Raw genomic sequence first — 22,838 nt, 5'->3', positions numbered from 1 at the left:
ATGCAGGCGAGACATATATATATTGTACATATGAAAAAAACACAAGATTATGCCTCTTCTATCCTGGACTACCATGCCTAATTCCTCTTTTGTCTTCACTCTCTGTGGTGTCAATACCGCATCCAAAGCTAGCACACTTTTCGAAATGCGATATAGCTGAAACATGTTGCCCCACAAGGCTAGTGGGAGGGACTCAGAGTAGATGTATCCAGTTATCACATAAGTACATGTACCAAAATCAGGTATTTTGAAGATTTATGTCAATAACAAGGATACATCTAATTGAATATGTTAGATCAGCACGGATTCACCAGTGGGAGGCATGTCCAAAAGCCAAAAGAAAAGGGAAGTGAGCTAAAAGGTCTATGGAGATGTAGATAAGAAGTTCATTGTTTTCAGGGCTGAGGCAAATCTCTCCTCGCCAGACAGCCGTCTTTCTAATAAAAAGATGTGAAAGAATAGGTGTAATGCCACAAAGCTGGGTATTCAGGGTAAACACAAAGCCCAACAGAGGCCCCAAGTGAAGGGAAGAGGCATCCAGAGCAGATGCTATGGTTTCCTTACCCGACAGCAAAACCTTGGCAGCTTGTGGATGTGTAACATTGCAAACAGATTTATCTCTAAAGGAGCCAAAGATGCATGGAGAACTTGAAACACCTCTGGAAGAAGAGACCACTAAGAGGGAAGGCAACTTCCCTGAGGAAATAAGCTAGAAGATTGTTCCTGCCTGGAATATAAAAGAAAATGGGAACAATCGCCTTGGATCAGCACCACTTCAAAAGCTTTGGCGAGTTGAGGGAAGCCAAGCGAGTGCTGCCCTGCCAATGGATGTAGGTTGCAACAGTCCTATTGTCTGTAAGGATCAACACAGACCTGCCAACCAGGATGTGCTGTCAGGTAGTTGGATGTGCAGGTGTGAGCAGTCCCCTGCAACCGTCTACACCACAGTGGCCATCCCAGCCCTACATGTAAATCCAAGTCTGTGGTTAGAAACGTGGATGGGAGCGGAGTGTTAGAAAACTTGCCCTGAGAAAAAAATGACTTTCGGGTCCACGAGGCAAGATTGAGTCCGATTCCTGCTGGAAGTGGAATCCAAGACTGCAACGAGTCCACACCAGGCCTGTAAATGCGCAACAAGTGCCTCTGAAAAGGAATCATGTGTAGCCGACAATCTGGTAGGCTGGCCATGTACCCCAAAAGTTGAAGCCAGACTCAAGCCCTCGCTTTTAAAAAAACACTGAGTGAGCAAGGTTCAGTTATCACAGCGCCCAAGGGAAAATGCAGGAGAGCATTGGCTCTGGTTTCTAAAACAATAACAAAATCCAACTTCTGAGTGACTTGACGAGTAGGGAGATATGGGAGAAAAGCTCTGCTTCAGAGTCGTCTATTGTCTAGACAGATAGACAGACAGATGCATGGACTCGAGTCAGTCATGGCTGACCTATGGAGGGCATGCGATGGAATGTCTTGGACAAGTTACAAAGGAAAGCTTCAAAGGTATCTTCTTCACAGCAGAAGTTCTCTTAATGGTTACTTTCAGCCATTTGATCCTAATTTTTAACTTTTTAAAGTGGTGCTCACTAGATACTTTAGTCAGCAGTCAGTGTAATTTGCTTTAGAAGACATATCAATGTACAAACAAGGAAAGAGGTTAACAATAATACTTTATTCATTAATTTTGTTTTCCTTTACAAATGCAAAGGAACGCCAATGATAAAATTGGTGGAAACAAGTTTTCTGATTCCTTGATGGTATTATATAGAGGTGCTCAAAAGTTAGTGAACCGCCTCAGGAAAATAAACGGATTAAAATTACCCCCCCTGACAATAACCCCCTAGACAAAAGGAGTGCACAGAATCATACATTTCATGTAAGAATTATTCAAGGTATTCTCGAGTATCTTTGGAATCAAACGAATGCCATTTAAGCAAGCCGTAAAAAGTGAGCTCCATCTGAAAATCTTTACAAAACCCAAAATTTGATCATAATTTTTATGTCACCATAGCATAACATCATTCCTTTTGGCAATCTTCGGAGTGGCGTAGCTACGGGGGGCCAGGGGGCATGTGCCCCCCCCTGAAAAGAAATTGGCAGAGAAAAAAAAGGGGGAAAAGACAACACACAAGTGCGCCTCTGGCAGTTTCACCTGCATCACACGATTCAATATAGCAGCAGTGCTGACTTCGAAAATTATAACATAATTATTCACAAAAACACAATTCATATAATGATACAATACTATGTTCTATTACAATAAATGACAGTTTACCTTGATCATGCGACCTAAGACTTGTCAGTGATACATGATTACCCCTATATCCATATTTTATAAACTATATCTATAAACTTATGACAGCAACCTAATAATTACCTAAAATATTGTGAAAGTTCATTGACCTTAAATGGCCTTTGACTTTGGTCATGTGACCTGAAACTCACATGAGATATTCAGTGATACTTGATTACTCTTATGTCCAAGTTTTATGAAATACATTTAGATACAAACACTTTCAGAGTTATGATTATTCAACAATGCCCCTAAACATGGCCAAAGTTCATTGACCTTTGACCTTGGTCATGTGACCTATAGCTTGCATAGGATGTTCAGTGATACTTGATTACTCATATGTCCAGGGGGCTGTTTCATAAAGCTGTTTGTAAGGTAAGTGACTTTAAGAACGCCTGGTGAACCTTCTTTTTATGTGCTTAACCATCGCCAATGAATATAACATTTTCCACAAGAATCACCAGTTGTTCTTAAAGTTTCTCTTAACTTACGAACAGCTTTATGAAACACCCACAAGGTTTCATGAACTAGACCAATACACTTTCAGAGGTATGATGGTAATCCAACAAATACCCCCAATATGGCTAAAGTGAATTGACCTTAAATGACGTTTGACCTTAATAATGTGACCTGAAACTCACACAGGATGTTCAGTGATACTTGACCATAAGAGTAATCTTTAGCTAAGTTTCATGAACTAGGTACATATGCTTTTGAAGTTATGATGACATTTCATCATCATATTCCATTAAAGTACAGTCCACCAGGTTGGTGCATCATCGTACTTGTAAAATTGTGTAGGAGTATGTACAGTGCTGTGAAAGATCTATTCTATGTGTGGTTAAAAAGAATTGGTGCAGTCTTAGCGCAAATGGATTTTGTGCACCTCAGCCTTGAAGCTGGCTACTGAAGTGCAGTTAACTGTAACTGTGAGCATTTGGGACATGTAACCTCATCCGATGACCACAAAGCGAGGTGGAAGTAGCAGCCTGGTATAAGTACTGTACTGTTGGTACATCTACAATTGTGTTTACCAAGCGATAAACCATCACCTCCTTGAACTGGGCTATTCTCTCTTCAAGGGTGGGTCACTGTAGCTGTCGTAGTATATTGGTGACACTAATAGTGCGATGATGGTCTCCCATGGTGAATCTAGCATATCGTCGCTGCACCATCTCCAGCTTCCGGGTGTTGTCTTTGGTGAAGGGGTCCCACACTTCACATCCATATTCCAGGACAGGTCTGAGGAGAGATTTGTAACATAGAACCTTGACGCTTCTTGGGCATGAGTGCAGGTTACATTGCAAAAAGGCACATGTAGAGTTGGCCTTCTTGGTGACCATGCTAATATGGTGGTTCCACTTCATGATCTGATGAATATGGACACCAAGGTATTTAGCAGAGCTGACCTTTTGTAAACATTGATCATGAATGGAGAATGTCATGTTTAGTGGTTTCCGCTTGTTGGTTACTGAGAGTTTGACACTTCTTAGGATTTAATTTCATTAGCCAGTCTGACTCCCACTTCTGCAAGGAGTCAAGATCCTCTTGAAGTTTGTTGGCATCATCCTGATCTTGGATCTTGCGGTAGAGTAGGCAGTCATCAGCAAACAGTTTGGTTGTTGTCTGAGATGAAATGCAATCAGGCAGATCATTGATGTAGAGTAGAACAGGAGAGGGCGGTGGACACTGCCTTGCGGCACCCCTGATGAGACTGGGATGGTATTTGAGGTACATCCATTGAAAACTACCCTTTGAGTTCTGCTGTGGAGAAAGTCTTGAATCCTGAGGTTTAAGATTTTGGTGTTGATCCCCCCATCATGGTCTAAGTTCATTGACCCTAAATGACCTTTGACCTTGGTCATGTGACCTGAAGCTCAGGCAGGATGTTCAGTAATCTTAGCACTTGATTGACCGTATGTCCAAGTTTCATGAACTAGGTCCATATACTTTCTAAGTTATGCTGCCATTTCCAATACTTAACCTTCGATTAAGATTTGATGTTGATGCCGCCGCCGTCGGAAAAGCGGCGCCGATACTCTCACTCTGCTATGCAGGTGAGACAAAAATGAGACAGATAGTAGAAAAAAGAGGAAAATAAGAGGAAGATGAGTGAATAAAATAAAGTAAGGGGAAAACTTTCTTTATAAAATGTTCGCTCATGCTTCGTGCTCGCATTTCCTGTTTGACGAGATTCATATCTTAATCAATATATGGAGCTTAATATATCAAGCTTTGAAGTCAATGTACACAATAATGAATATCGAGGTTCCATTATTTTTTCATTTACAAAAAAAATTTCAGCTCACACTGCACGGTCGCAGTATTTGATTTGCCAAATTCCTATTGTTTAGTATATGTATTGGCCTACTTCTTTATAAATTCTCACAAACCGTCCACAAAATGCACCTTGTAAATGTAGTAGTATCATGATTATACACTGTATTTGATTATGTCAATAAACTTTAGTGATTTTGGAAAGTGATTTCCTTCTGTAACATTTAACTGCTTTCACCCTAAAATAATACACACAAGAACACCTTGTAATTGTCCGGGGGTAATTGTCCTCAAGGGGTTATTGTCCTGGGGGGGTAGTTGTCCAGGGGGGTGGTAATTGTCCTAGAACCCTTCTCACAATACAAACCTAAACTACAGGATAACACAATTATTTGGAAGGGACCACAGGATACAAAACTATATTCAAGGAAGACTTGTAAACATAACATTCTCTGTTCAGCCTGTTTATTATGTAAACTCGCGGCATGCAAGCATACATAGTTCATTGAGATACATCATACATAATATTTACAATCATAGACATATAAAGAAAATAAAAAGAATTACTGAGTATATGAAAACAGAAATAATGACAAACATTTGATGCTCTAAACTAACACACTTCAATCTATATTTACAAGATTTGGCCAAAATAAGTCAGGCAGCATTTGTGATTTAATTCAACACATTTGCCAACTTAGATTTTTTACTTTATCATGCTCAATGACATCACAAGAAAGAAATTTCAACTTTTGTGTGAAATTTCTAATGGTCATCTTGACCATTTGAGGGGTCAAAATCAGGTCAAATTTGAAACTGCCCTGATTGCTTTTAAGTGACATGTCATATTGCCTGTTATACTGATCATGAAATTGTACACAATACATATAGCCTTGAGCTCTTGTTAAGTGGAAAGGTCAACAAACTTTCGACACAAATTTTTTTCATGTTTCTTTTTTTTTCATCTTGTCTATTTTTCTTTAAAATGAGTATTTTAATTATTAAAGAGGTCCTTATCCAGTAGATGTAAACCCCCTATATCAAGGCAAGGCCATTTAGGGGTAAAGTGAGCTCACCTGATTTCACGATCAATAGAAAAATTTAATGATTTTTTTATCCTTAGATGACCTTTGACCCCATCATTCTTGAAAACATACAATGACATTTACCAAGTGTGATCAAAATTTATGCAGAAATCAAGAAATGAGAACAACTTGCACACACACAAACAAAAGGATGGATATGACCTCATATCATTGACCTTTTGACCCCTAAATGACCTTCAACCCCATCATTCTTGAAGGTTCAGATGTGGTATTACCCCAGGTCATATGTACCCAGTATGAACATAAATGATGCAAAAATAAAGAAAAAAAATGAGAGCAAGTTGAACAAAAATATTTTTGTATTTTTGTAATAGGCCAACAGGAAAAGTGACCCCTAGGTCTCTCCTGTACATCATTCATGAGAGACAAAAATATAAGCATTTACAATTATATTTTGCATAATTATGTGTGCATGTACTTGAATGTTTCCAATTTGCAAATTGATGAATAAGGGGGTAAATTTTATTTTGACTTCAGACAAGGCATAAGCAATTTTGTGTCTCGCCCACTTATGAAAATAACCAAAAATATTGTGATTTGCGAGGTCATGCAATAGAATTGTATCAAAACCTCATTGTAAAATATCTGGGATGGAATAACATTTGTCAAAAGAGTCATACATGTAAACTTAATGTCGACCTCAAATGAACTTTGACCTCTCCATTCAACCTCCAAACACAATAATATGCAGATATCTTAAGGTACTTAGGTACACCTACAACCCAAGTTTGGTTTAATAGTGACTTACGATTGCAGAGTTATGTGTCATGTTTGTGACGGACGGGTGCCATTTGGATCTCTAAGTCTCGCCTTCGCCTCTGGTGGGCGAGACAAAAACCATACAGATGCACGGGTCATAATTAAAAGTTATAACTGGGGTTAAAATTATCTTACAGTGATCTTTATAAACTGCTGAGTTGCTGGTGACCATGATATCTGTCCACTTATTTCACAATGAATTTGATGAAAACCACTCATTAAAATGCTATAGGGGTAGGCTATGCAGATTCAGACTCAGAATGGCGGTCGTCAATATCGAAACAAGGCAAGAGCGATATTGTATCTCGGCCACTTGTGAAAATGACCAGAAATATCATGATTCGCGAGGGCACGCAACAGAATTGTATCAAAACTTTGTTGTGAAATGATTGGGAAGATAACACTTGTCATTAGAGCCTTGCACGCAAACTTTCATGTTGTCCTGAAAATGACCTTTTGACCTTACCATGTGACCTCCGACTGCAGCATAACATGCAGGTTGCATAAGTACATCTACCATCCAAGTTTGGTTGAAAAGTGACTTATGGTTGGGAAGTTAGGTGTCATAAGGGAGTCTTGAATGTAAACTTTAACATTGACCTGAAAATTACCTTTGACCTTACCATGTGACCTCCGACTGCAGCATAACATGCAGGTCCCCCAAGTCCATCTACCATCCAAGTATGGTTGAAAAGTCACTTACGGTTGCGGAGTTAGGTGTCATAAGAGAGTCTTGCATGTAAACTTTACCATTGACCTGAAAATGACCTTTGACCTTACCATGTGACCTCCGACTGCGGCATAAGATGCAGGTCCCCCAAGTCCATCTACCATCCAAGTTTGGTTGAAAAGTCACTTACGGTTGCGGAGTTAGGTGTCATAAGAGAGTCTTGCATGTAAACTTTAACGTTGATCTAAAAATGACCTTTGACCTTATCATGTGACCTCCGACTGCAGCATAATATGCAGGTCTCCCAAGTCCATCAACCATCCAAATTTGGTTGAAAAGCGACTTACGGTTGTGGAGTTATGTGTCATTAGGTTTGTGACAGATGGACGAGACGACGGACGGACGATGGACGGACGACATTTGGATCCCTAAGTCTCGCCTTCACCTCTGGTGGGCGAGACAATAAGAGTCAGAAATTTGGTTTTCTGCTAGTTTTGTCAAATCTATAGCTTGAGCCATCTGGTTGCATCAACGTACTTGTGAGATGCAGTAGCAATCAATGGTGGGTTTATTAATCCCCTAAATTTGACTCTCTGTCAAAAATCTTCAGGGCAAGTCCTTGTAATATCCAAGATTCTGGCACTAGCAAAATAATCGCATCTTAATCATTACGATGTTGGACTGATATCCAAAGCCAAGGATAAACATGTTGAAACAAGAGATAACTTTTTATAGTTAAAATAACCAAAAGCATGCCAGAAGTGAAGTATAGGATCAGAGAATCCTAAGAATTCAACAATACTCCACCTACTTATTTTTACTTCAATGATTATTCTATAGTGCAACATCCAAGCAACTTGGAAGAAATCACAAAAGGCAAAAGAAAAAACCCCTCAGTATCTGCATTGATAACTGGCATTAACTTTAGTTGCACGTTGTATGCTCTGGAAAAAGTGCTCGATAAATCTAGATATTGTATTATACAATACCACACAGGATGAAGGCCTACCTGACATCTAACTACATGTATGTGAATGCCTTTTGTTGGGATGAGCTTAGTTGGGATGCAATGACCTCCTTTCATGTACTAGATAAGGAATTCTTAAATAAAACTTGTCAAAATAAAAATTCACCCTTTAAAATCCCACAAAAAAATGTGCTTCCAATACACTTTAGTGCATTTTCCCTTCTAATAAAAGTTTGTTGACCTTTTAAAGTCCGGCTAATAATACTGCATTACTGGAGAGCATTTGTAGACTTCTGATAAAGTGTTAAGCGCAATATACGTAAGTGCTATTATTATTTTTTTGTGTGTTGATGACAGCAAAGAAATCAAATGTGAAATCCTTCTTGGCCCCCCAAAATAATGTTTATATACCACATCAGTATGATGGCCAACTGAAATGAGCCTGCCTTTGTTGCGTCTTTGTCACTGGTAGCAGTCATACATTGGAAAGATACCAACTTACCATACCAATTTTTTTAATTTTGAGGATATCCAAATATAAAGTGAGACATCATTTCTTGGGGCACTGTATCAATATCATGCCTTACTTTACAAATCTGAAAGATGGAAGCACACACTCATAACACCATGAAGATGGCAAACTTTTAATTTATGCAGGAATATTTGCTAAGAGTAACCGGTAAGCTTGTCAAACTGTTCCAAGGCATACCCAGGCATACCTTCAATGGAGGTGGGCCGACTATGCCTTTAACTCTATGAATGTATTTTGTTCAGAAATGAGCTCAACTGGGATGCAATGACCTATTGATCCTCTTTTATGTACTGAATAAATATTTCTTGAATAGCACTATTCAAAATAAAGTCACCCTAAAAAAATTCCATTAAAAATTAGATTTCATAGCACCTAAGTGTACTTTGCCTTTTCATGAAAGTTCATTGACATTTTGGGTAATAACTTCTTCATGGGAGGTCGAGGATACATGATGCTGTAAATGTCTTTGTTTTTTCTTGTTACACTGAACAATTTGACATGTCACTCAATAAAATCAGGGCATTTTCAAACTGTGACCCCAATTGACCCGATTTGGTTCAAGATTGACCTCAGATGGTCAAGATGACTATAAGAAATTTCACAGTTGTTCATTGTGATGTCACTGGACACATGGAAGTGAAAAAAAAAAAAAATCACATATTTGTCACAGTAGCAGTCAAATCAGGACATATATGCTGCCTGACTTTAAGCCCCTTTAAAAATTGGTTTGTGAACATCTGTGACCTTTTGGTTGCACGACAAGCTGCAACAGTCATCGATCGCTATCTATCTCATAAGAGTGCATAAAGGCTTTCAAGTGTTGCAAGAGCGATTGTGAGTGGTTTTGCACTAATATTAATAGTGGGGACGACCAACCATAGGCGGCGGAAGCGGGGGGACGTGTCCCCCCCTAAATTTGAGTTTGGGGGGACGATTCCCCCCATTTTTAGCTGATGACCTTTTTTTTTTGCTTGTCAATTTTTTTGCCTGTGTCCCACCTCAATTTCTTTTTGCTTGTCAAAAAATTGTGGTGGTCCCCCCTAAACCTTTTGGCTTCCGCCGCCAATGCGACCAACTGCATCGTTGTGAGAGTCAAAGTGAGGCAATGCAATCGCTCGTATGAACTAGTGCAAGTGTTTGTGCGAGTGATGCGAGGTATAAAATCTCTTTCAGCAATTGACTGATAGTAAGTAAAGTTTACAATCGTTAAGTCAAGTCAAGATGCAGAAGAATAAAGACAAAATTATTGGAGTAAGACCTTAAGAGTGTTCTAAAGCTCATTTTTACTCCCAAATCTAAATCCCCAGATTAATGAAATTAGGCTACATTCAAAATATTAATTAATTCTTTTTAAATTTCACATGATATATATACATGTATATATTGTTAAAAACATCAATAAAAATTCTTACACCTATAAATTTGCTTTGTTGCATGATATGACTTTATCTCTACATTGGTTCAGGCCACAACCAAAGTCAATCATACATCACACATAAGGCTGAATTTCAAAATTGAATTTGCAATACATCTATGATTTAAAATGCTCATGAAAAATATCAGCAATTACAAAGTAATGTACAAACTTTATTCTTAAAAGGCACACAATTATAAGGCATTATGCTAGTAAAAAATAGCACCTTTAAATGCAGTATTTATAACTATATGAATAAATTCAAGTCACATTGCAGAATGGACAAAAGCACACACATAGATATTCCATATTTCGGCATTTAAAATGTCACTTGGATATCTTACTTGCATAGTTGAATCCTGCTACAAAAAAACTTGTTAAAGTTTGGCAAACTGTATAAAATTCACAACTTCCAAATTCACAATAGTTCAAATCATGCATGTCTAAACTCTCACAGAATATACATATCTTTTCTTCAGCAAATTGATAAAAAGTACGATTTCATTGGGAAATAATGAATACCTATTATCTGAATACATTTAAAGAATTTACCATTTCCGAGGGAAATGCTTACATTAGTTATTCAGAAAAATTACTTAATCAAGTGGAACGCCTCTGGCAGTCAAGCCTGCATTACACAATTCAGTGTAGCAGGAGTGCTGACTTTGAAAACAACTTTGGAATATTTATTCATCAAAATACATTCTATGATAATGTTATTGTTCATTGATTGAAAATGATCTAGAACCATGATCACGTGACTTTAGACTTGTGCAAAACAATCATTGACACTTGATTACTCACGGTCTGACTCTCGCCTCGTAATCAGAGGGTCATGTGTTCGAATCCCACCATGGCCTAGCACCCTTTGGCAAGGTGTCAATCCACACATTGCCACTCTAACCCAGGTGCTAATTGGGTAACGGTAGGAAACACCCATCATTGTGGTTGGTTTAGCAAGTGTGCGCAACACAGGCTGCTTGAAGTGCTATGAATCCAGTGACCGGGTAATAATAATTGTGAAGCGCTTTGAACAGTCGTAGATTGATAAAGCCCTATATAAATGCCAATTATTATCATTATTACCCTTATGCTTATGATTCATGAAATAGATCCATGAATTTTCGAAGTTATGATGACAATTCAACAAATACCCCCAACATGGCAGAAGCTTGTTGACCCTAAATGACCTTTGATCTTGGTCACATGACCTGAGACTTGGGCAGGATCTTCAGTAATACATCATTATTCCTATGTCCAAGTTTCATGAACTACATAACTTTTAAAGTTATGACAATTCCGCGACTACTCCCAGCGTAACCAAAGTTTGTTGACCCTAAATGACCTTTAACCTTGGTCATGCGACCTAAAACTCAGGCCGCATTTTCAGTAATACTTGATTACTCTTATGTTCAAGTTTCATGAACTAGGTCCATATACTTTCTATGTTAAGACATTTCAAATACTTAACCTTGGTTAAGATTTCAATGTTGAAGTCACGGCTGTCGGAAAAGCGGCGCCTATAGTCTCGCTTTGCTATGCAGGCGAGACAAGAAGAAAAACTCAACCACACTGAATTTGCACAGAAATTATTCTGTATTAAAGTTAAGGGAAAGATTGAAGCTAGCAGGAAATGACCCATGCAAGACATATCACTTATCCAACATTTCAGTTTTGTGACATAGGTCTCACAGTTTAAGACTAGAAATTTGGTGTGTCCAAAGCACACAGATGCCCCTGCTTAACGCAATCAAAAATTCATTCAATGTAATTGAACATAATATCGTGCAGAAACCAATATGCATATATATATATATATATATAATGAACAAATTACTTTGGTCAAAAATCTTTGACCTAATGACTCACCCTTTTCAATAATCTCTGACAGAAGATGTGACCCAACTGTATTTTGGTCTCATCCACCAAGACACCAAACATTTTTAATATCACATGAATATTTCCAAAGTTATCATGCAGAAACCAACTTGCCTATATAATGAGCTGAGACCTTTGACCTGCAGACTCCGAATTCAAACTTAGCCGGTATTTTGGTGTCATTAACCTACACACCAAATTTTCCAACAATCTGTTGAATATGTCATAAGTTAATATGCAGAAACCAACTCACAAATATAATGGGCTGTGACCTTTCATCTTTGACCTGCGGACTCCGAATTTGAATTTAGCCTGCATTTTGGTGTCATATACCTACAAACCCAAATTCGTTTAAATCTGTTGAATATTTCACAAGAGCCCGCTCCGGGCTGCATCGGCGGGGGCTCTGCAGGGCATAAAAATACTATTTTGTGTATATAACTTGAGGGTAGCCAACTAAGGGTGAGGGAATTAATACTGTATTAGTGCAACATAAATACCGTATTTTTCGGAATATAAACCGCGGCCGTGTATTTCCCGCACCTCAAAGTCGGGAGGCTCTAAAAAGAGAAAAAAATTGGCAAACCGAGTTTGGTATTATTTGGATGAGCAAACTAAACTTATAATTCCTTGACAGACCAAAAGATATATTACTAATTTTTGTATTTTACAAAATGGTTACTACATTCTTGAACTTTATTTTGTAGAATAAAGAAAAAAAAAGACCATGAAATGGCAGTATTGTATATCAAACTTATAGTCTAAAAACGGAAAAAGAAAACAAAAAATGTTGAGATAAAGTGAGGGAGAAAAAAATGGAAGAATAGAGGACATTTTTTATTGCCTATTTTCAAACCGATTACAATTACACGCCTATTGTAAAGCATTTTCAATGCACTTTTTAGGTGTAAAAAAATAAGTTTTCATTACAAAAAAACAGGGTTTTTTTAAGCAAAAGGTGACCAATGGCATTTTTTAATATCAAAATTATGGTCTAAAAAGGGTTAGTTTTTTTTTATTTTGAGAGAAAAACTAGAGAAATAAAGAATAAAGGACATTATTTATTGCCTTTTTAATAACCGATTACAATTACAATCGATTACGATAACATGTCTATTGAAGAGCATTTCCCATGCAATTTTATTTGAAAAAAAAGTTTTCATCACAAAACAATCAGGTTGTTTTTTGGAAAACATTTTTAAATTGATAGTAGTTAAATAAATAACATAAACCGATCTTTACGAAGAAGATTTTCAAAGAAAACTTCGCAAAATATACTCCCTATTTTTAGTAACCAACAAATGATTATACATTAAATATTCGATATTATTGTTGGTTCACATGAAGGTAATACTACCGACAAAGCATAGTCAATTTTCCAACGAAATTTTCTTGTTTCCGTGAATAAACCGCACCCAATATTTCAAGATTATAAAGCGGGAAAAAAGGCGCGGTTTATACACCGAAAAATATGGTATTGCATGGCATTATCATTCACTATTATTTTTACCAATAGTGTTACATTTTGTTCACTTAACATTGTCATAGCATGTTACACATCAGCACACATTGCCAAGATACATGTACATAGGTTTTACTGCTAAGAGCACACATATTCATGAGATTTTAATGGTATGAAACTTAAAACAAAAAACTTTTCAAATCAACACCAAAGGTACATACATGTATGCCATAAAAACGAATTCAGTTACATAGTGTATGTAATATTCCTTTAATATAATTAAAACAGTTACCAAGTATAATTTGAAAAATTTAATCTTCTCAATGTTCTGATTTTATCTCAGGAATGAGTGTCCCACATGATCATTTTGGATATGAAATGCATTCTGAATATTCTAACTATTATATTGCCAAAGTAAAAATTAATCAATTTTATTTTCTTCAAAATTGAAGCACAGAAATTTCATAATAATGCTGCCATAAAACTCAAACTATCAATCTAAACTCTATCGTATCAAAACTTTTCCATCCAATAAAAAATCCAATTGAAGCACACATTGTAGAATTCAAAGGCACACAAATTCTAAGGCTTTGAATACTGATGAATATAATATCTCGAATTGGGAAAGCCATTGCAATAACTTTTCACACACCTAAATGGCTACTTAATCATTTCAGCCAGCACACTTAATATAAATTACGAAATATAGCACTACAAAAATTTAGGACGTTATTAAGCAATTTACATAAATGACTTACACAACTATCAGCAAGAAAACCATCAAAGGTTTGGCAAATTGTAAACAAAACATATTATTCATTATGAATTTAAATGATGTATTATATTGTCAGTTTTACACTTATGGTCAAACTGGGAATAGCTTTTAAAAAGGTACATATCAACCCTTTATGGATGGACAAAAATACAAATTTTACAGGCATCACACATAGCAACAATCTTGTAAGGTATATACAACAGAACCTATAGGAATCCTATAATAATGCGCTTCAAACTGATCAATAAAAATTTATGTAACAGTCTTGACCAAAACACAAAGGAACATAAAAGTAGAACCTTCGTAGTAACCTATGGTTTTATCAGTCACCTTATGTGCATGCATTTTCAACAAGAATACGAAGGTCATTAAAGCAGCATTTCAAAATTCTTTGGGCTTAAAAAGAAAGAAAGTGTGTATATCTTTAGCCAACATAGTGTAACCCTGAGATTTACATGATGGAGAGGAATCTGTTCTCTTCAGCCAGGGATGTTAGCATGGAAGACATGTCAGTAACAGCCATGTTTGCAATGCTAGGATTGATATTACCCTGTTGAGGATACCCTGCAGAGGCACCCTGTGAGTTGTATGGCACCTTGTCTTCAGTATCACCTTCCATTGTTTCTGGAACTATTTGCTGAACATGATCCAAAGCATCAGAGTTGAGTGCTGCAAGCATGTTGGCGACATGGTCATTTTCACAATCCAAAGTTTCGATTGGGCCATGTGAGGTCTGTCTTGGTGGCTGTGGCAACTGCTGGGGCTGTTGCTGGGGTGGTGGTCGACATTGCTGCCGGTTGTAAGGAACACTTGTAGCATCCACTGTACTGGTAACTTGGTTGCAACCTGGAGACATTTCCATAGAAGAAGGCTGTTGCATGCTGCAATTAACATGTTGCTGTTGTTGATTGCCACGCATGTGACTGTTCTCCTGTTTCATAGGCTGAGGAAATCCTGGGTGTTGTGAGTTGTAAGCTTGCTGCTGCTGGGGGTGCTGGTGCTGTTGTTGATTGCCTGCAAGCTGCATACTTCCATTATTCACTTGGGCATTTGGTTGTATGTTGTAGCTACCTTGCATCTGGTTATGACCTAGATGATCATGAGGTTGATTGAAACCACCACTTACTCCAGCAGTAATCTGTCTCTGACCACTCCATTGCATCTCCTGCTTACACTGATCATCCAGGAACTGAACCATTTCATCAGGATACATTAACTCTTCTGGTCCTCCACCAGTATCCATATTCTCTTCAGGAATAGTTCCATGCTCATAGTGGTTCTGCGGAATATTCTGCCACAGCTCTCTTCCAGAACCTCCATCTTGTTCGTGGATTGTTGGTGGATGGTGAATATTATGGAACGATGGTCTGAAACTCTTCATGTTTTCAGGCAGCGGAAGTGGTTGCTTGTTATTGAACGCACTGTAGTGTCTGTTAATTTGGTTGGAGCTTATGGGCTCACTACCTCTTCGTATTTCATTTCCTGGAATCTCATTTGGAAGGGGAGTCCTTGGGGGATGTGGAGGCATACTGGCTACACCACTCAATCTCCTATAACCAGGAGGAGGCATAGGTGAAGGACTCATTCCAAACCTTTCGTCCCCACTATTCTGCTGCATGATAGTTTGTTCATATCTTGCTTGGAGGGAACGTTGCTGCGCCAGAGTCAAACCAGGGAGTCCTGTAGGACCGTTCAAACTACTCGCTTCACTAGATCTCCTTGATGACCCAACAGAGATAGGGTCATAGGGAGAGTTCATACCCATACGACCAGACCATTGTGATGCTCCCGACGTTCTTCTGGATGACATAGAAGACATATATGAACTGGTCTGACTTGACCTCCTACTTGAGAACTGACTGCCCATGAAGAATGGGGATGCTTCAGATGACCTACCACTGAAGTATGAACTGACGGTGCTATGGTCACTGCCTCTTCTGTTTCCAAGGTTGTCCAAACTTCCAGCCATAGACTGTGAACTATCACAACGCTCCTCAGAGATCAGCTTCTCAACCATACGGCCCTTTGGCTTATAATCGATACCATCTGTAAAAGAGGACAAATGAAATCTCTTTTAAAAAGTTCAAATTTGGGGGCAGTTAAAATTAGTTAAAATAGTTACTAGTTAAAATGTGATATAAAGTGCCAGAGTGAAAATATCTAACCGCTGATCATTACCCAATGTAGTCGTGCAATATATACATGTACCACAAGCAACTGCAAAAGTTTGAGACTCACAAAAATCAAACTGTACAAGTTTCATGTCGTGTGACCTGAAACTCGCATGAGATGTTCAGTGATACTTGATAACCGTAAGTAACGGACTATAAACCGCACCCATGGATTAACCGCACCCCCAACTTCGGACTAAAAAAAAAATCCTTCTCACATTTACATGCATATTTCAGGTACGAAGAAACAAAAACTAAGTTAAAGGTTTCAAAGTATCAAAAGAGATTACCGGTATGCGGAATCTGCTGTTCTTGATCAATTCATCTACAAATGTTAGCAAGAAAGAAAGGTCCCGCCAATATTGGCCACTTACACACTCACTCACCTCACAGTGTACACACACACAGCACTGCTGTTCTTGTACATTGCAAACTACGATATGGTACCAGTACATCTCATCAAATTATGATATGTGCCCTTCCCGGCATATGAGGAAGAAACATTCACATTTCTTGCATCACAACCTCATAATCACTTTCAGAATTTGACTAGCATTCGATGTCTTAGCATGAATTTTTGAAACAGGATTACAGGAAGGTTCAAGAAACAAAGAAATTTGCATTTTTCCAGTTGTTTTTACGGCTTTGTGCTGTCTCTCTTGTGCTAGTGTACATGGTATCTTATGGAAAGCAAACGGGAAAGAAAAAATAAGCTGGCGTGAAATGGGACTTTGGAGGAGGGGTTAAAATGAATAGAGCCAGCTTAAGTCGCACTATAACCAAAATACAACACAAGCTCACTCAACTCTTGCTTAAATGACCTATGATCTCTGTCATGTGACCTGAGACTTGCACAGGATGTTAGTGATACTTGATTACTCTTATGTCCAACTTTAAAAAACTAGACCAATACACTTTAAAGAGTTATGATGGTCATTCAACAAATACCACCAATATGGCTAAAGTTAAAATTAAAGTTAATTAACCTTACATAAACTTTGACCTTAATCATGTGACCTGAAACTCCCACAGGATGTTCAGTGATATTTGATTACTCTTATGGCCAAGTTTCATGAACTAGGTCCATATACTAGTTAATAATAATAATTGGATTTATATAGCTCGTTTTTCCAGAGGATACAAAGTGCTCTTAATTGCATAAGACAAGTTAAGGTTTATGGTTATATAAGTTTGTTTTAAGATGTTTTTCGAAGAGGTTAAGAGAAGAGAGGTTTCGAAGAGATGGAGGGAGTTTGTTCCAAAGACAGGGGGCAAGAGATTGAAAGGAGTTGAAACCGGCCTGTTTTCTGGCCTTTGGAATTACATAGGAAGGAGCAGCAGTAGAACGAAGAGAGTAAGTAGATCTTTGTTGCTGAAATAATGAAGAAATGTAATAAGGTAGTGTGGTTGACAGAGACATATAGGTTTGAATAAGTATTCGATAATGTATTCTATCAGAAACAGGTAGCCAATGTAGTTCATTTAGAAGAGGGGTAGCATGACACCATTTTGGTTTTTGACAGATTAATCGTGCACATTTGTTCTGAAGGTGTCTTCGAAGATCCTGTTATGCTGTAATTTAAAAACAAGTGGAATGCCTCTGGCCGTCTCACCTGCATCACGCGGTTCAATATAGCAGCAGTGCTGACTTTGAATACTACTCTAACTCGCACAAGATGTTCAGTGATACATGGTTACTCTTATGTCCACTTTTTATGAACTAGACCAATAAACTTACAGAGATATGATGGTTATTCAACAAAAAAAACCCAACATGGCCAAAGTTCATTGACCTTACATGACCTTTGACCTTGATCATGTGACCTGAAACTCGAACAGGATGTTCAGTGATACTTGATTACTCTTATGTACAAGTTTCATGAATCAGATCCATAAACTTTCAAAGTTATGATGGTAATTCAACAGATACACCCAATTCGGCCAAAGTTCATTGACCTTTGACCTTGGTCATGTGACCTGAAATGCGCACAGGATGTTCAGTGATAACACACACCCCCCGATTCGGCCAAAGTTCATTGACCCTAAATGACCTTTGACCTTAATCATGAGACCTGAAACTTGCACAAAATGTTCAGTGATGCTTGATTACTATTATGTCCATGTTTCATGAATCAGATCCATAAACTTTCAAAGTTATAATGGGAATTCAACAGATATCCCCAATTCGGCCAAAGTTCATTGACCCTAAATGACCTTTGACCTTGGTCATGTGATGTGAAACTCATGCAGGATGTTCAGTGATACTTGATTAACCTTATGTCCAAGTTTCATGAAATAGGTCCATATATTTTCTAAGTTATGACATTTCAAAAACTTAACCTCAGGTTAAGATTTCGATGTTGATTCCTCCAACGTGGTCTAAGTTCATTGACCCTAAATGACCTTTGACCTTGGTCATGTGACATGAAATTCTACTAGGATGTTCAGTAATACTTGATTAACCTTATGGCCAAGTTTTATTAACTAGGTCCATAAACTTTCTAAGTTATGACGTCATTTCAAAAACTTAACCTCAGGTTAAGATTTGATGTTGACGCCGTCGCCGTCGGAAAAGCGGCGCCTATAGTCTCACTCTGCTTCGCAGGTGAGACAAAAACTAAACCTTCAAATAAGATTTGATGTTGACGCCACAGCCATCGTCGGAAAAGCGGCACCTAAAGTCTCACTTTGCTATGCAGGTGAGACAAAAAACAAGGCATTAGCTATGATGTGTCTTGCCTTACTTGTGAAAATAACTAGAAATATTTTGATCTCCTTTGCCATGCAACAGAATTATATTCACACCCCATTGTGAAATATCTGGTATAGAATGTTAAACCAAATAAAATTGAGAAGAGTGATAAATTCTTATGTTCATATTTATTGTCCAAATAAATGGAAATTTGCCATGGCAACATGTGTTAACCTACAGAATGTGTCATAAGAGAGTCCTGCAAGTTAATGTTCATACATGACCTAAAATGACCTTTGTCTTCATCACATGACCTTCAACAGCATCATAACCAGTACCTCCACATTCTACATCTATCACCAAAGATTAGTTTGAAAATGCATGGCAGTTGCAAAGTTATCTGTTATGAGAAAGTCTTGCAGAAAAAACTATTATGTTTGACATGAAATTACCTCTGACGACACTATAACATGCAGGTCCCCTTAGTGCAGCTGCAACCCTATTTCATTGACAAGTGACTTACATGTACGGTTGCGGAGTTAGGTGTCAGAAGAGAGTCTTGCATGTTAACTTTAACGTTAGGGTTAACCCTAACCTGAAAATGACCTTTGACCTTACCATGTGACCTCTGACTGCAACTTAACATGCAGGACCCCAAGTCCAACTACCATCCAAGTTTGGTCGAAAAGTGACTTATGGCTGTGGAGTTATGTGTCATTAGGTTTGTGACGGACGGACGACAGAAACGAATGGAAACGAAATACAAATATTCAAATCAAATTCTAAATTCATATTTATTATTATATGCAAATTATTATCAAATATTATGATAAAATATTGTTTTATGGCCATAGTCAGAAATACTTATTTTAGCAAGGTTTATTTTTCTGTTGATCGCGTCATGATTTTCCTCTTAAGATCTACTTCGATCTGGTTTGATTAAAGCAAAGTGCGCATGCGGGATCAATGATGATTAATTCCATTCATGAATTTATCATGCACAAGTTATCTCAGCATGAACAGACGAGTGAGACTCAAACTGGGATCAAAATAAACTTCAAATTAATGGCAAATAGGCATAATACACAACAGGTTTCATTTTGGGGGAATATAATCAAAGTAAGTAGTACATGTAGTTAAGTTAGACATTGTTCATTTTGATGATTTTGTGTACCAAACGGAAAGACCTTATAGACGGGTCAATTTACAACCAACAAGTGGAATGCCTCTGGCCGTCTCACCTGCATCACGCGATTCAACATAGCAGCATTGATGACTTTGAAAACTACTATAACTTGCACAAGATGTTCAGTGATACTTGATTACTCTTATTTCCATGTTTTATGAACTAGACCAATACACTTACAGAGATAGGATGGTAATTCAACAAATACCCCCAATGTGGCCAAAATTCATTGACCTCACATGACCTTTGACCTTGATCATGTGACCTGAAACTTAAACAGGATATTCAGTGATACTTGATTACTTTTATGTCCAAGTTTCAAAAGTCAGATCAATAAACTTGCAAAGTAATGATGGTAATTCAACAGATACCCCCATTATGGCCAAAGTTCACCTGTGACCTTGGTCATGTGACCTAAAATGCGCACAGGATGTTCAGTGATACTTGATTACTATTATGTCCAAGTTTTATGAATCAGATCCATAAACTTTCAAAGTTACGATGGTAATTCAACAGATACACCCAATTCGGCCAAAGTTCATTGACCTTTGACCTTGGTCATGTTACCTAAAATGTGCACAGGATATTCAGTGATACTTGATTACTCTTATGTCTAAGTTTCATGAATCAGATCCAAAAACTTTTTTTAAAGTTTTGATTGTAATTCAACCCCCAAATCGGCCAAAGTTCATTGACCCTAAATGACCTTTGACCTTGGTCATGTGACATGAAACTCTAATAGGATGTTCAGTAAAACTTGATTAACCTTATGGCCAAGTTTTATGAACTAGGTCCATATACTTTTTAAGTAATGATGTCATACCAAAAACTTAACCTCAGGTTAAGATTTGATGTTGACGCCTCTGCCGTCGAAAAAGAGGCGCCTATAGTCTCACTCTGCTATGCAGGTGAGACAAAAATAGCCTTACCCAGAACAAATTGCAACAAATGACTTTTATGGTACTATTTGACCTTAGGAATAACATACTAAAAATCTACCAAAATCTGCATCCGGAAAAAAAGGATATTTTCGAGATAGCGTCGAAGATGGCCGCCATTCACTGAAAATGGATACAACTGACTCATTATCCACCCTAGAATCCTATTTCCGTTCATAATCCATGGTCTAGGGGTAAAAAAAATGTTGATACTGGCTAAAGTGAATTATAAGCCCTCCAGTGTACAAATCCAAGATGGCAACCAAAATGGCTGCCGTAGTCTGAAAATCCACAATTCATTTAAGTGGCTTTAATTTGGTTTTTATTCAATGGTTTTAAGGGTGAAGTAGTACATTGGAACAAGTTACAAGGACAGCCAGTAGTCTGGTATGTCCAAAGATCCAAGATGGCTTCCAAAAATGGAGTTTATAATGGCTGTGATAATTAAAGGACAAGTCCACCCCAACAAAAACTTGATTTCAATAAAAAGAGAAAAATTTAACAAGCATAACACTGAAAATTTCATCAAAATCGGATGTAAAATAAGAAAGTTATGACATTTTAAAGTTTTGTTTATTTTCAACAAAATTGTTATATGAACGAGCCAGTTACATCCAAATGAGAGAGTTGATGACATCACTCACTATTTCTTTTGTATTTTATTATATGAAATATGAAATATTTTTATTTTCTCGTCATTGTCATGAGAAATGAAGTTTCATTCCTCCCTGAACACGTGGAATTCCATTATTTTAACATTTTGTGCTTCAGGCTATGAGGTCCTAATGATCAAATTCGTAAAAATTGAAATATTGTATAATTCAAACAATAAAAAACAAAAGAAATAGTGAGTGAGTGACGTCATCGACTCTCTCATTTGGATGTGACTGGCTCGTTCATATAACTATTTTGTTGAAAATAAGCGAAACTTTGAAATGTCATAACTTTCTTATTTTACATCCGATTTTGATGAAATTTTCAGCATTGTGCTTGTCTGATTTTTCTCTATTGATTTAAATCAACATTTTTCTGAGGTGGACTTGACCTTCAAGATGGACATAGTTCATTTCATATTCGCTGGGTACATAATGATTTTGGTGTCTAATCCATGTTTTCAATGGTCAAACAAGACATTGGGACAAGATACAAGGACAGTCAGTAGTCCAGTATGTTAAAAATCCAAAATGACATCCAAAAATGGAGTCTAAATTGCTGTTGCTACTTAAAAAAACCGAAATAGATTGTTCAATATCCAGAAATGCCATGATTAAATGGGTCAAATAATACATTAGGACAGGTTACAAGTCATTGTTCTTGTAATGTGCAAAAATCTGCAATGGGTTCCAAAAATTGTTTCTGAAATGGCTGCTAATACTCAGATGTAAAATAAAAAAGTTATGACTTTTTCAGTTTTGCTTAATTTCACAAAACAGTTATATGCATATCCCGGTTGGTATGCAAATTGGCAGACTGATGATGTCACCCACTCATTATTTCTTTTGTTTTTTATTATATCAAATATGAAATATTCTAATTTTCTTCTCCTTGTCAAGTGAAATAAAGTTTTTTTTTCTCACTGAACATGTGGAATTACCATTATTTTAACAATTTATGGTTGTTAAGTTGGTCCTTATTGTCAAATCTGTAAAAATTGAAATAATGTATTATTCAAACAATAAAAAACAAAAGAAATAGTGAGTGATGGAAATCATTGACTTTCTCAT

General features: G+C 37.3%; 1 protein-coding gene across 2 annotated transcripts in view; it reads right to left on the bottom strand.

The window, feature by feature from the left end:
* Positions 1–11,493: 11,493 nt before the first annotated feature.
* Positions 11,494–22,838, bottom strand: part of LOC121411935 (zinc finger protein GLI3-like) — a 93,317-nt gene continuing 81,972 nt past the window's right edge. For both annotated transcript variants that reach the window (XM_041604846.1, XM_041604847.1), the window contains exon 11: positions 11,494–16,173. In XM_041604846.1, the coding sequence (XP_041460780.1) occupies positions 14,579–16,173 (1,595 nt within the window). In that variant the 3' untranslated portion in view covers positions 11,494–14,578. The remainder of the gene's footprint in view (positions 16,174–22,838) is intronic.

Source organism: Lytechinus variegatus, chromosome 3, assembly GCF_018143015.1.
Source record: "Lytechinus variegatus isolate NC3 chromosome 3, Lvar_3.0, whole genome shotgun sequence".
In the NCBI taxonomy this organism is placed as follows: domain Eukaryota; kingdom Metazoa; phylum Echinodermata; class Echinoidea; order Temnopleuroida; family Toxopneustidae; genus Lytechinus; species Lytechinus variegatus.
This window is presented reverse-complemented; position numbering and strand designations above follow the sequence as displayed.